The sequence below is a fragment of the Python bivittatus genome, unplaced genomic scaffold (assembly GCF_059951505.1).
Source record: "Python bivittatus isolate LINGU-HERP-01145 unplaced genomic scaffold, Pbiv_v1 ctg000840_np1212, whole genome shotgun sequence".
NCBI classification, from domain to species: Eukaryota; Metazoa; Chordata; class Lepidosauria; order Squamata; family Pythonidae; genus Python; species Python bivittatus.
In genome coordinates this window covers 10,031,914-10,046,213 of record NW_028277113.1, presented here as the reverse complement: position 1 = coordinate 10,046,213, position 14,300 = coordinate 10,031,914, and the positions used below count along the sequence as shown (strand labels likewise).

Genomic DNA, 14,300 nt, shown 5'->3' with positions numbered 1-14,300 from the left:
TGGACTTCAACTCCCTTGCTGGCTGGGGAATTCTGGGAGTTGAAGTCCACTCATCTTAAAGTGGCCAAGTTTGGACAACACTGATATAGTCATATCCTTCACTTCTTTATTTGGCTGGCTTGCCCAAGGTTTTCCTCACCACCATCGGTGTCAAAATCACTGGCAATGTCAGTGGCCTCCTCATGTAACCACTCAGATCAGGTGGCTGAGGATTATTGAGGTACTGCAGATGGAAATTACAGAGGAAGCAGAGTACATACACATGTATTGCAATATTCCAGGAATGATCAACATCCCATTAGCCTTTTCAATGCATTGGATATTCAACTTGCACATCCTGCACTGAGAGTCCAGAATGCAGTCTATTTTAAATTTCTCCAACCATCCTCAGAGATGGGAAGTGTAGTGGAACAGTGATACACAAGGGGCTGGGTGGTTGCTCGAAGATCAGTATGAAATTATGAAAAGCCAGGTGGATATTTAGGATGGTAGGAAGCAGGAAGTGGAAGGTAACCAAATTAAATAGGATCAAAACAGTGAAGGGGCCAGTAAATTTGAACAAGCTGCTTGGACAGCCAAGTGAAAGGGAGATACTTGGTGGAGTGTCAGATGGGAAAGCTCTCCTGGCAATGGTGATCGGTAGAATGGAAATAGGCGGCCTATAACCTGTTCCTGAAGGAGTGCTGAGTTGCTTGAAGTTCCCAAAGAAAGCAAGTAGCATCAGGGATGGGAAAGGTTTGGGAGATGGTTGGGAAAAAGCGAGGGTGATATTCATAGGTGGCCTCCGATGGTGATAACTGAGTAAAAGCATGAATAAGAGTTGTCATAAATGGACTCTATTGTAGGAAAAATATCTAGTCAGTGGTCTTGCTGAAAGATGACGTATCAGTGAAGGTATTGCTCCAAGGTGGCTTTAGTCCTTTCCACTCAACAGACTGTGTGTGTGTGTGATGGGTTATTAGGAGGAACCTCACCTTAGAGCAGATAATCAGGGAACACAAGGGGAATGAATATGGAATGGGTGAGAGTTAATTTTGCTTCTTTAGGAGTACCTGTAAATGGAAACGTGCTCAGGGCATACTTTTATTAACAGGATCAAACTTGTGGCCCAAGCCCTGCTTCCATGCACGCTGTGGCTTATAATTGCCCATGAAAGTACACGGTTTAACAGTTGAAACTTTGTACATCTTGAGGATGGTGACAGTAAAAACTAGTTTGACCTCTGCAGATTAGAGTTATCAGAGGCTCAGAGTACATCTAGAAAATAAAAGTGGTCATCTAATTTCTTCTAGCGATATTAGCCGTAATGCAAGTCTACATCATTTTGTTAATGACTTACCATGCAGAAACAAACTGGAATATAGGAAACTGCCTTATAAGGTGCTGGACCATTGGTTTCTCTTCTACTAATCATTGATTTCTTTCTGAAGAGATTTTTTTAGTTGCAGTCAACACTGAAGCATATCCAATTGTGGTATGAAGAAATAGATTGCACAACAATAATTGCTGCAGTGCTTTTAAAGAACTGTGACCCGTAACTGGAACACTTTGTTGGCATAACCTGCTGGACTATAAGACAGTGTCTTATACTGAATTATCTACATGATTGACAGCAACTCTCCAGGGAATCACATCAGAGAATGCCCCAGCCCTATCTGAAATTGACAGAGGTGGAACTCTAGGGTCCTTTCTTTTGCAAAGTGTGTACTTTTTCCACTAGGCTATAGTTCTTCCCAAATATGTTTCAAGTTCAATTTCTACTATGACCTTTGCAGTACATTATCAAATAATCATTAGGAGTGTGTCTGTATACACACACATTAATTTTAAGCTAGCATGTCTGTTTCTTTTAATAAATAATAAATTTACTTAATAAATTTATTTAATAAGTTATCTTAGCGGCAAATTCATCCATTTTAATTTTTAATATGGTAAATACCAATAAATATAACCCATACAAACAAAAGCTCTTTTGGGGTCCTCCATAATTTTTAAACATGGGAAGGGGTCCTATGAGAAAATGGTTTAAGAAACACCGCTTTAAGCTATCAAAACAAGGAGTTGAAATGGAGTATATCTGCAACTTAATCTATATCAGTTTACGAGCAAATTTAGTTAATACTGTAGCCATCTGAACACAAATAGGTTTAGTCTTGTCTGCCATAACACAACCACTGTATTGCTGCCATATAACAAAGTTATTTAAACTATCCTGAGATGAACACCTAGTACGTTCATCCAAAATTGCAAGAGTCCTAGAACAAAATACACTCTACAATTTCATTGTGTTTATCACTGACTTTTCTCCCTGTGAGGGAGGATAGGTCAAGACTCAGGTTTCTAAAAATATTATCCACCTGCCTTGATGTCTGCACTAATTAGGCAGTTGTGAGAGAACTGCATTGTCTGCTCAGTCTACAGGCTTCAATTTGGGTTCAGGTAAATGCTTTAGCTTGATAATACAGTAATAAACTCTACTTTGTAGGAATTCCCCATTACCCACAGAAATTAGGATAATCAGCGCATTCTTGATCTATGGGGGAAAAAAACCTTATATTGTTACAGCGTTCTGCAAAAGTGTATATGCCCTTTTTGCATGTTCTGAATTATTGCCTCTGAATGTTATCAGAGGTTCATGTTTTCTCATGATAGATATCAATTTTTTGATCCTGGTATTGCTCCCCACCTGCAAAATACTGGGTCAGCGTTGGTCATATTTATTGCAAACAGTACATACGAAAGCAGCAAATCAGATGATATGGCGACACATGATATTGTGATACATGGGCGAACCCTCCTTGATGCACTCATGTTTCCAGGATACCCTTTTCACAATCTAAAACTCACAAAAGTTTTTAACATTAGATTTGTATTACCTACTCATTTATTATTAAACAACTCTAAATAGCAAAATTATTGAAAGAGTGGTATAAGAACATTAATGGGATGACAGCTATTGCACAAACCTTTGTAACCTGTACATAGGGATATGAGACCCTGTAAGTCACCCAACATTGCTTGTTTTCTTTTTTTGGAAGTAATCTGAGGCAGTGGAAAATTTGGTTATGAAGTTATTTCTTCCTGTGCACCCCTAAAACATTCAAGAGACTTCCATCCAAGTTAAAGATCTTTGGAGCAAGCTAAAATGAACTCTCTAAACTTCAAACCATGAAATGGGTAAACCAATGCAATTTCTCATTGTTATAAATAAAGCATTATTTTCAAAATACGGTTTTTTTCTGTTTTTATTGCTGTTAATTCAAGGAAAAATGCTGCATAAAATCCAATCTGTTCTAGAAATATAAGTGACCTTTCCAGTACATAACATTTCAAATATCAAAGTATATGGTAAACATACAAATAAAGAGGAAGGTAACATACTTCCTATTTACAGTACAGTATCTTAAATCACAAAATAAGTTCCATAAAGTAAACTGGCAGATAATTGAGAATGCAAGTCTTCTGGTGCTTTACACCTTTATTGAACTCAGAAGCAGTTATTTTATTTAAATATGGTCCAACATACCCAGCGCAAATAATTTTTAACCAAAATAATTTCCTATACTAATTTCTTTTAAATTAAAGCTCTCTTCTATCCCTTTATCCCTTACTTTCAAAATATATTGGTGCTATAAATATAAATGCTATCTATGAATAAATGTAATAAATCAAGTTTCTTCAAGTTTGTTTAGCAATTAGAATGAATCAAAATGTTCTGACTGGTATCCATCTGCTGCATATCTAATTTAAAAAAGTAAAATCTACATTTTAATGAATTGTGATACATGGGGATACACATATGGTGGTAGTTCAGTGTTGATTTCAACAGTCAAAAGTTTTCTTCCAGATAAACTCAGTGCAATTTAGTACAAGTTGGCTTTGAGAAACAAAATACAGCAGCAATAAACTTAGCAATATGACACTAACATGATCAATTTTCACACTCATTGGAATTTTTCACATTATATTGTGATCACACAGTGGTAAATTGTCATAAGAAAGTGACATCGCTATTTGGTAGACTTTTTCTAGTATACAAATATTCAACAGATTTTTAGAATACACGCAGGTTTTTGTCCAAAATGCTATACCATTTACATTCTAAGCACAACACTGTAGTAACTTCAAGGGGGTAATGTTAAAAACTGTTTGTGTGTCTTTTACATTGACAAGGTTGAATGTTTAATAAAGGTACCTGCTGCCAATTTCCATTACAAATGCAGACATAAGCTAAGGCATTCATTTTAATTTTTTACTCTGAATCTAACGGGTTTTAAAAAGAACTGCAGACAGAACTGAAATTGTTCAATGTATTTCTATTTCAGAAATTTTAAAGTTCATATCATTTTAAATCCTCCTCATCCAATTTTAGCATTCAGGCACATAAGAACTGTATGTGTGTGTATACATAAATATATTGTGAATGGTCATCTCTCAAGAGCAAGCAATACCCCCATCAATTCACAAATGTAGGATTTACTAGAATTAACGAGCTGATTATCTACCCAGTCCCATGGACAGGTACACTCAGCAAAGAGTGGGAGAGAAGAATAGCAGCATTAAGACAAAAGAAGGGAAGGGAAACATGACGGGAGCATAACCCAGTTTCTCCTTTTAACCATATGGCTGTTCACCAGTGTAGTTGGAGATTAAATGACCTTTTAAAAAATGCAGTAAACATTGCATCTCTCAAGTCTTCAGTGCAAAAGTCAATTAATTCAAATGAATGACTGGCGGAGATAGCAACATGCTTTATGCAAGTCAGACCAGGAGCAAAATTGCTTTCTTCTTTTCTATTAGAACAGATGTTCACAAGCAATGAAAAAAATGCAACAGAACGTAAACACACACAAAGAATCTCTCAAATCCAAAGAATTTCCCAGATTTCTCAAACTTCATTTTGGTATGTAGGCAATGTTTACTTGGTTTCAGTCAGCAGAATCCAACGTATCATTAGAAGGGGGTGGGGGAGGTGCATATCTCAATCTGTAAGTGCCTAGAATAGGAAAAAGAACTTACTAAGTCACTGCTTACACTTCATAAAGTTATGAGAAAAACTACAAAAACCCAAGGTGAATACCCTCTTCCAAAAATGCTGTGCTCTTATCCCAAAGAAGCTTCCAAATGTATATAACCTATATAGAAATCAGTTTATTTTTAAAGGAAAATCTTTAAAAGTTTCTCCTGAACAAATAAACACACAATGGCTACATTCAGACATAACACCAAACCATGGTTTAGCTTTGAGTATAAACTTAGCATATAGTGTTCTCTGGCTTGCGTGCTTCTTTCCCATCCTATCATGTAGCTTCATAGAGGATTGAAACTCAGAGTTCTTAAAATGCTGCCTAATCTTTGTGTTATGGTTAAGATTAATTACAGGTAGTTCCCAATTTAGGAACAAGTTCCGTTCCTAAGATCTGTCCTTAAGTTGAATTTCTATGTAAGCCGGAACAGTATTATTGTATAATACTGTATAAGTAGTATTGTGTATTTAACTCGAATTTTGCTACAATACAGCAGGCTCCGTTCTTAATTATGGATCATCCATAAACCGGGCGTTCTTAACCCAGAGATTACCTGTATGTATCATGAGAGTCAGGCAGTTTCATCAGCTATTGTTTGAAAGATATGCATTCCCACAACTATAGGTGAACGTTAACTTGCATCTGTGTTCAGGTGATTCACCAAGTAAAAACTCCTGAACTACTTGAGGCCAACATTATGGTGGACATAATGTGGCCAGAGGGAAAGCTAGCTTGACCCACCATTACATCCAAACAAACTTATAATAACCTCAGAATCTTGGATAGATTTAACTGTGCAATGGGGACTATTCTAGCAACTATACTTTCCAAGTATGAGCTTACAAAATTGGTCTTTAGTGGTCAAGTATCAACAGATACAAAATAATAATAATAAAGATGAAATAAAAACGAAAATGGATATACTTTACAATTACAAATGTAAAGAATTAAGGTATAAAACTGGTAACATTTCTTGCTTTTAATGGTTTTATTCACACTTATGCATCTAAGATACTTTTTTTCTGAAAATATCTCTGATCAGTCACATTTGCAGGGAAGAAAAAACAAAATCTACCTATGCATTAATATAAAAATAGTGTTCTTTTTTTTAAAAAAATAAGCTTATAACATATAAAGAATGTGTGACTTACTTTTAAAAGCTAGGACATTTTTGCCTGACTGTTCTGAATGTACCTATGAAATTTTGGCAACATAAATCTAGCAACTAGGCAGATGCATTAAGTTTTAGTTTGCTTTCCATTATGGTTATCAGTGAATTGGTTAACTCTAATGGTGCTTAGCTCTCCATGAATTCCAATATATTATTGTTATGACAATGTAACTACTGAACCTATTTCAAATAATTACTTGGACCCAAGACATAAAAGTATGTAGTGATTTTATACTCCAGCCACCAGACTTTCTGTGCCTAGGGATTACACTGTTTATTTCCAGTGCTAAGGGCCGGGTGGTGGGACACAATTTGCCTGGTTTCCCCTTCTTGACAATTTTTCACTTTTTTGAGGGGTACAGTTGGGTATCTTAATGTCTTATGCCTATTCTAAGGCTTAAAACATCAAAACAACCCTTAAAACAGCAGAAAGTGGATCTATGTGTCAACCTTTTCTTTGAATTTTCAGCAATGTGGTTGGAGGCTGCAGGCTGCCCACCTCTGTAACAGTCAATTGTACATGCACACACAGACATACAAACCATAGATAGCAGAATGAGAATGACATGGTCAATAACCAAAACTATGTGGACTCAGAAGCAACTGTGTTGGGTGTTATGATTACCTTGTTGACTGGCCTCCATAGATGACTGCTTACAATCCTGTGCATAGTGCCCACTAACACCACAATTATAACAGGACACATTCCCATTCTTCTTGGGACCTGATCCATTAGAATTGGCAACTACATTTGAAGCTTGATACACAGGATAAAACCCCCGATATCCTGCCATTTGCTGCATACCATAGTTGATCTGGCTCCCCATTACTGGATCATGCATTGAATATGGGCCCCGAGAGAAGAAATAAGGAATTTGTGTTCCATTGGTCTGATGTCCTTGGCTGAGGTAGCTACCATTGCAAAATGGCAGATGGAAGAAAGGTGAAACTCTGTAGACTTGTCCTTGAAGTGGATTAGGATAAAAGTAACTGTTAATCTGAAGATTTCCATTGGTGCCACAGCTACACCGGCGACCACAAGAGCCACAAGGCCCAGATCCCAACTGCTGTGGGGACAAGAGTGTCCCATTTGCATTAGTATTCCCAACAGCACTAATATAGGATGTACTGTCACTCTGTGCAGTGCTGTGTGTTAAAGCAGGGCTTGGACTAGGTGCAGGACCTGGAGTGTGGGTAGGTATTGCAGGAGGGATAGTGGGCTGCACTTGACTAACACAAAGACCTGTTGTTGGAGATGGTGGTGTTGATGCCACAGTGTTCAGCACAGTTGTACTTTGATTAGGCAAAACGCTGGTAGCATGAAGAGTTACTGGTACAGTAAAAGGAGCTGGTGGAAGTGCTGTGGAGAGTCCAGCTGCAGGAACAACTACTTTTAGGTTAGGAGGCTGAGGGATCACTCCTGTGTTTCCATCAACATGAGGCACCATTTGATTTAAGCCCATCACATGTGACACAGGTTTTGAGACTGGATCTGTAGTAGGAACTGTAGATCCTGTAAAATTACCTGGGCTGTGGACTGGAATAAAGGCAGTATTTGGTGATCCAATATTTAAGCTTCCAGTTTGTTGTTGTGGTCCATTAACTGCACAATTTTCAGATGATGCCTGTGGTGAAGGTATTTTCATTCTGTGTATTGCTAATTGCAATGCAGGGCTACCAGGCTGGACTGTAGAAGGGAAAAATGTGGCTGGCAAAGGGGAAGACAGAAGTTCAATGTGTTTCTCAGATTCAACAGAAGATCCCATTCCAACAGGAGCTGAATTTGCAACTACCATTCCCAAAGTTTTTCCATCAGCAGATATAGGTGGTGGCACTACTGTTTCAGGCTTCTGTGCACTATTGAGCACAACACAGTGCAGGGCAGGCATAAATGAAATGTGTTGAAATTGTGAACTCAAAGGGTCCTCCACAGTATTTTTATTGTTTGATGTCACTGAAATCTGTGTGGGTGCCTTATTGAGGTCCGTAGCACCATATTCAGTAAACCTCATCACATTTTGGTTCCCAGAATCTTCAGAATTGCTGTCTGTGTCTGTGAAAAAGGCATTAGACAGGATATTCAAGTTTCTAGACAACAATTTTCCCCAGGCAAAAACATTACTTTTAAAATTACAAAAACTATTCTATAGTAATTAAAACAAAAACATTAGAAGTTGTTAATAATAATAAAAAATAAAGTTGTGAAAACCTGCATTGATATATTAGAAGTTGTCATTTACACTGACCAATAAGCCTAGTATTTCAAATTACTATTTCTGTCTAAAGGAAAACAGTATGTTATAGAAAAGCAATTGTGTGAGAACAACTATATGAAAATTGTGTACTTGAAATAACATTTTTAAAAGAGGTTTGGAAGAGACACATTTTCAGTGCTGAGAAAAGTTTACTAACTGCATTCCAAAACACGCTATTCATCTTACTTGATTTCTCTTTTGGTAATGAGTTTAATATGAGGTAGTGTATAACAATCATGTGCAAACTATTTCAAGCTTAAATATTTTTGAATTCAAAATGCTCCCATTTTGAGTTCAAAACAGTTGTTTAAGGTGTGAATCAGGTGGTTTGCATTCACAATGGGCTGTTTCAATAAGTTTAGAAACATTTCAGGCTTGAAACTGTTTCTTTTCAAGTTCTTCTTCAAACTTAAAATGGAGCACTTCAATTCTGAAACATTTTCCATGCCCCTAGCTTACAGCTTAATATGATGTAGAAACCCACAAATTTTTGCTAATTTAAAATAACTATTTACAAAGATATGGCTTAGTTCATGTACAAATCCAGCTTTTGTGTAATAAGCATGGCCTTTGCAAATTTGAAAGTCATGAATAGACATATTTCATCTGTAATAATATTAAAAATAATTAGGCTATATCACACCAAAAGCCTGTCTGTTCTCATTACGGCAAAGCTCATGCTTCTCAGTAGAGCACAAGCAGGATTTGAGTACATCATCATTCCACTCACATTCCATAGTAGCTGATGCTGAAAGCCATTCTGATGCTGTTACTAGAAGGAATATTTACTCATCTTGATTAGTAGCCTTATCTACCTTTAATTTATTAACTTCCCAGTGGGAAAGCTACAAATTAGTTATGTATGGTTAAAACAAAAAACAAGCATGTTTTTGAATAATAATTTAGAAATGATTACATAATGCTGGAAAGATAAAGCATATCTAAGAAACCTAAAAGCCTACCTTTGACAAAGACTATGATCACTTCAAGTTTACCTCACCCCCCCCCCTTTTTTCAACAACATTAAGAGAAGAAATGTGTTGGTTTAAGAAGCAGATGTAAAGGATGCAGCTATACAGAATGGCAACCTCTTGCTCTGTGGACAAAAAGTTTTGAAGCCACCCCGAACATGGTCACATGGATAAAGTCAGGATTAAATTAAATACGTCTTGTTGTTTTATCAAAACTATTATTGCTTTCCCAATGACAAGGGAGAGGGAAGGAGGGTTCATGTGTAAGTCTCATCCTTATGTATAGAATAATTCAGATTCTTGCATTCTCATCTATAATTTACTGTATATAACTGTATGCTGTAAACTTTTATCAATGAAATTGTTAAAGTCTATTCCTGGTGACTGTTACTTGGGGACACAAAACCAAATTAAAGAAGCAGCATACTAAAGTGATTCTATATGTTCTTATTTTTAAATACAAAAATACAACCTCTGTCTTTTTCTTCTTCACTTTCAAAACTTTCCCTTCCATCATGCCGTGGACTAGAAGGAGAACTGTAACTCTCTGAAGAGGTTTCTCCACATGTGTCATTTCCAATTGTAATGTCTAAATTTGAATCTAGAAAAGATGTCATAACAGCAAGATTACTGCTAAACACCACTAAGTAGTATGCAAATTAACTTGGGGTTTTCTGCATTTTTACTTGCTACCCAAGCACCAACTCTCTGCACGTTGCAGCGGATAAACAAAAATATAATCTAGTATCAAAGGATAAAAGCCATTAGACTGCACAAAATTACTGTAACAATATATAATATATGGGTGAGATTCTAAAACCTACTTTTTACTGAAGGAATCTAGATGTGCCAAGTAGATTTTTTTTTTAACTTCCTCACCCCAGACAGTCAAAACTCAACATACAAAAATGCTTTTGCAATTCCCGTAATTCAAAAGCACTCTTAAGTAACATAGATGGCTTTTATTCAGGAAAAAAAAAATTCTGATAATATGCAGTCTTTAATTCGGTCTTGCAGATAAATTCTGAACCCCACGGTACATTCTGTTCCTGGTAAGAGTTCAGATCACTGCTTTTTAACTCACAATTTGTATGTATCCACAGAGTCTGCAAATTCTAGAACTCTAGTCCAGGAGCAGACACTTTTTGCCCCCCCCCTTGAAAGGAAATGTTATCTGCACATGGCTTTTTTTTAAAGGAAAACAGCTTTATACTCAATTCCTTTCCAGTTACGACACAATCCTTTTCATCAAGTACATGAAATAGTTGCAGCAGGAAAGAACGACAAGTTGTGTGACTGTGCAGATGACCATGAGAAAAGCATATATTACAGGTAAGCAAACTTTTTCATGGACTATATGCCATCTTACATCTACTGGCTAGCCAAAAGGTTTTAAATGACAATTCTGCAAAATGCTACATTATTTCTTGCAAATACCTCAAATGTGTACTTTGAGAAGCATAGTCTGGCAGATTTTTTTTCAAGAAGCATTTCTGTCCTAACAGGTCATGGAAACAAACATTCCTTAGGTAGCACAATCCTCAATTTTAGGCAGATCTATGGCTGCCAACATTCAAGATAATTTGGGACCAGAAAGAAAGCACAAGAGAATAAGTCTTTCTTTAGGAGAAGCCTTGAGACTAATGAGCGGGAAATCAATCTTGTAAAAAACCATGTCAACTTTCTCTTTCACAAGAAAAGAAACTGGCAGAGGGAATTATATAGCAGTTCAAATAAGTATTCTCTGATTCTCAAGATTCTTGTATAGGATTGATACAGTTTACTGTTTTGGGTGCTGATCTTTATGAAGTTAGAATAATTTGGATCTCTACTTATTCCTTTGAAAACAGGTGGTTGGGCTAGAGACTGGAGGAAAAGCTAGATAGTGAACAGAGCTTGATGGTAATCATAATGGTAGTGGTTATCAAGGGCTTATTCCAGAACAAGGCTCTACACAGAGCAATAGTTATGTCAGTTTGTTTGTTTTTTCTTGGTCATATTCACTAAAGCACAGGTTATGATAATACAAAATTAGCACTCTATCTACCACCATCTTGACACTAATGGCACTTTTTGAACAACCTCTGTTCCCATTATGACACGGGTACACAGCCAGTTGAAATCACTGATAAAAAAATAGGGTTGTCTTCTTAACTACAATAGAGGAAAAGGAAAAGTCCTCCTAATGAATAAATAAGATAGAGTTGAAGAGTTCAATAGGAAAAGATCTCTTCTAAGTTCTCTGAGTTACTGTTCTCATAGTAGTCAGAAAGAAAATTGACACTTGTCTTGTCTTTCAAAGCCCATATAGATACCATAAGACCCCTGCTTGAATGAAGGATTGTGGGCAGCAGTTCCCTGATTACAGCTCTGCGTATATGCCAAGTAGACTCTATGAATGTGCAGAATCCATATGGAGAACTGCACAAAGATGACTTGTACTGTAATAGCATCTATGTGAACTGAACTACTAACAGCATTTCTAAACATACTGCTACCTCACCGTACTATTCTACAAAATAATACTATTGTGCTGCATATTTGCTAAGTATATTGCTCACTATATAAATAAAAGATTAAAATAATCTCTAATGTCCTTGAAGAGTGTTTTGTACCTTTTGCTGTTCCTGGGTGCAGGTGATGAGCATCTGCAACTCTTACACAGTTAGTTCTCATGGGTAATCTGGAGTCAATTCTCTTTATTTTATCTCTGTGCAGGGATAAAAACATTAATCAAGAGGATAGGTAAACTTCTCTTCATGGTACCGTGAATTCCAAACATCTACTATCAAATTGTAAACGTCTAAAACTGCACGATCCCTAGTTTGTGACTAGACATGTCCCTCCAACACTTTTTAACAATGGCAAATCTGCCCAGAGCCTTCAGAATATCACAAATATATGCCCCATCCATCCTAGCCCTCTCTCTTCTTGTTGATGCTGGATAGTTGCAATTCTATATCATAATACAAAAATCATACTGCTGTAATAAAAAATAGCTGGGTTCTGCACCATTTAAGCATTCCCTAGCACCTCGATGCCAAAATGTTTTCTTTTCAGGCAACCTAAACATTTACACAAACTTTCCTGCCTAAAAGTCTATGAATCTGGATAAAAATGGTGGTAATGGTATCATGAGTTATTCAAGCAGCATGAGATCCTGAGGAAATGAATGCCACAAACCTCCAGATCACATCACTGAAACTTGGTGTCCAAACAGAAAAAAGCCAGTATGTAATTTTTGTTGGCATGATTTTTCCAGTTTTCTTTTTAATGTTCTATTTGGTAGAACTAAGAGAAAAATCGGTGTGTATGCTACTTGGAGCTTTAAGGTATTACAAATCCCAAAAATCAGTGGACTGATTTTTCCAACAGTGTGAAAGGAAAACAGAAGGCTAAGCGCTACATTCTGCCCTTAGCCTTTCTCCAGTTGGGCCAAAATGTTTGGCTACTCCCATTCTAGGGACAACCAACCATGTCTCTTGTAACTATCACAGACCAAAAACAATGCAGTCACCAGCCACAGAAAGTTCCCTACCCAAGCCCAGAGTGATATGTGAATCCAGCTACTCGGCAATAATCGTTTGCTTTGTAAGTTACAGCTAAATCAAACTTAATGGCATAATGTGATATGTAAACTGGAGGGCTAGTCATGAATCATTGGTAATAATCAGTGTCTGAAAAGAGTTCAGTGATGGTTAATTCTCCTATGAAGCCAATCTTTTAAACCCCAAAACAAACTCAACAAAATTCTTCAGGCAATTCTCGTCAAACTGTAAAGCCATAAAATTCAAGTTGTTCATTATTAAGAAAAACAATGTAAGATCATTTAGTTATTCCTGAAATGGGACATCAATTTGTCCACTGGTAATATATTACAAAATACTAGCTCTGCAGTCAAACTTCTATTAACTAACTAGCAGCAGCAAGCTCCCTCTTGTCTTTATTCAGAAACGTATTATATCCTATTACTTACAACTTTAATTCTAAGTTACATTTATCAATTTTGTACATGCTGTTCTTAATATTATATACTATATGCATTAATCTGTCTAATATTGCTGATGATCAAGATTATCAACCACACTTGTCTGAATTATAAAGATTCCATTTTTCAGTAATAGATAGCAATATAATTGATTCTACATAAAATGGGCATATTTGGGGGAAACATTTAAACAATACTCAGTTTCTTTTAAAAATGAAATTAACACCTACTTTTCAGGTTGCTGCTTTCCTTTCTTTTTGTTTATTACAGGCAAGTTCCTTTTCTCCCCTGTATGCTAGATGATAAAAAACAAGATCAGAAGTTTTCTGTCAGTGTACAGTTTCCCTTAAAAATGTAATGATATTGGTTGTATTTCTTGCCCTAATGCATAATAGTTGCCAATTGGCAATCACTTTAGAGGCAGCTATAAGCCTTCCAAGAATTTAATACTGTTATTTTGATATATATGCACAACAAACCTAACTCTCTACTTTATATTATATAAATGAAAAAGATTTCATCCTGTTCTATCAGCATTAGGTGGTTTAGATACAACATGAAGCAATGAGCTCTTTAAGCACATAATATCTTGTCTCCTCTGTGTAGTCTTTGAAATTCACCCTTCTATTTTTCAGTAACCAAAGTTGGGTGTCATTTTTCATGGCTGAGGTTTGTAATATGTTTGTTTATGTCTTATATACCATATGAGATAAGCAGTTCAGCCATAGTGTGTGCGTGTAAGAAGAATGGAAGAATGACTATGTTTATTTGTTTAATATATCTAACCCAGGTACAATTTTGAAATCATGAATTCAATAATTCCATCAGAAATATAAATATGGCAACATCTGAGAGTAAATACAGTTATGAACATTTCAACAGTAATCA

At 36.3% G+C, this 14,300-nt stretch overlaps 1 protein-coding gene across 2 annotated transcripts in view; it reads right to left on the bottom strand.

Annotated features, from left to right (window-relative positions):
• Positions 1-2,808: 2,808 nt before the first annotated feature.
• ZCCHC2 (zinc finger CCHC-type containing 2) overlaps positions 2,809-14,300 on the bottom strand; it is a 35,613-nt gene continuing 24,121 nt past the window's right edge. Inside the window, exons 10-14 of one of the 2 annotated variants that reach the window (XM_007429880.4) lie at positions 13,643-13,707; positions 12,040-12,134; positions 9,897-10,025; positions 6,824-8,251; positions 2,809-4,996 (exon numbers count right to left, since the gene is read on the bottom strand). In XM_007429880.4, the coding sequence (XP_007429942.2) occupies positions 4,929-4,996; positions 6,824-8,251; positions 9,897-10,025; positions 12,040-12,134; positions 13,643-13,707 (1,785 nt within the window). In that variant the 3' untranslated portion in view covers positions 2,809-4,928. The remainder of the gene's footprint in view (positions 4,997-6,823; positions 8,252-9,896; positions 10,026-12,039; positions 12,135-13,642; positions 13,708-14,300) is intronic. The other variant, XM_007429879.4, reaches the window with a different exon arrangement.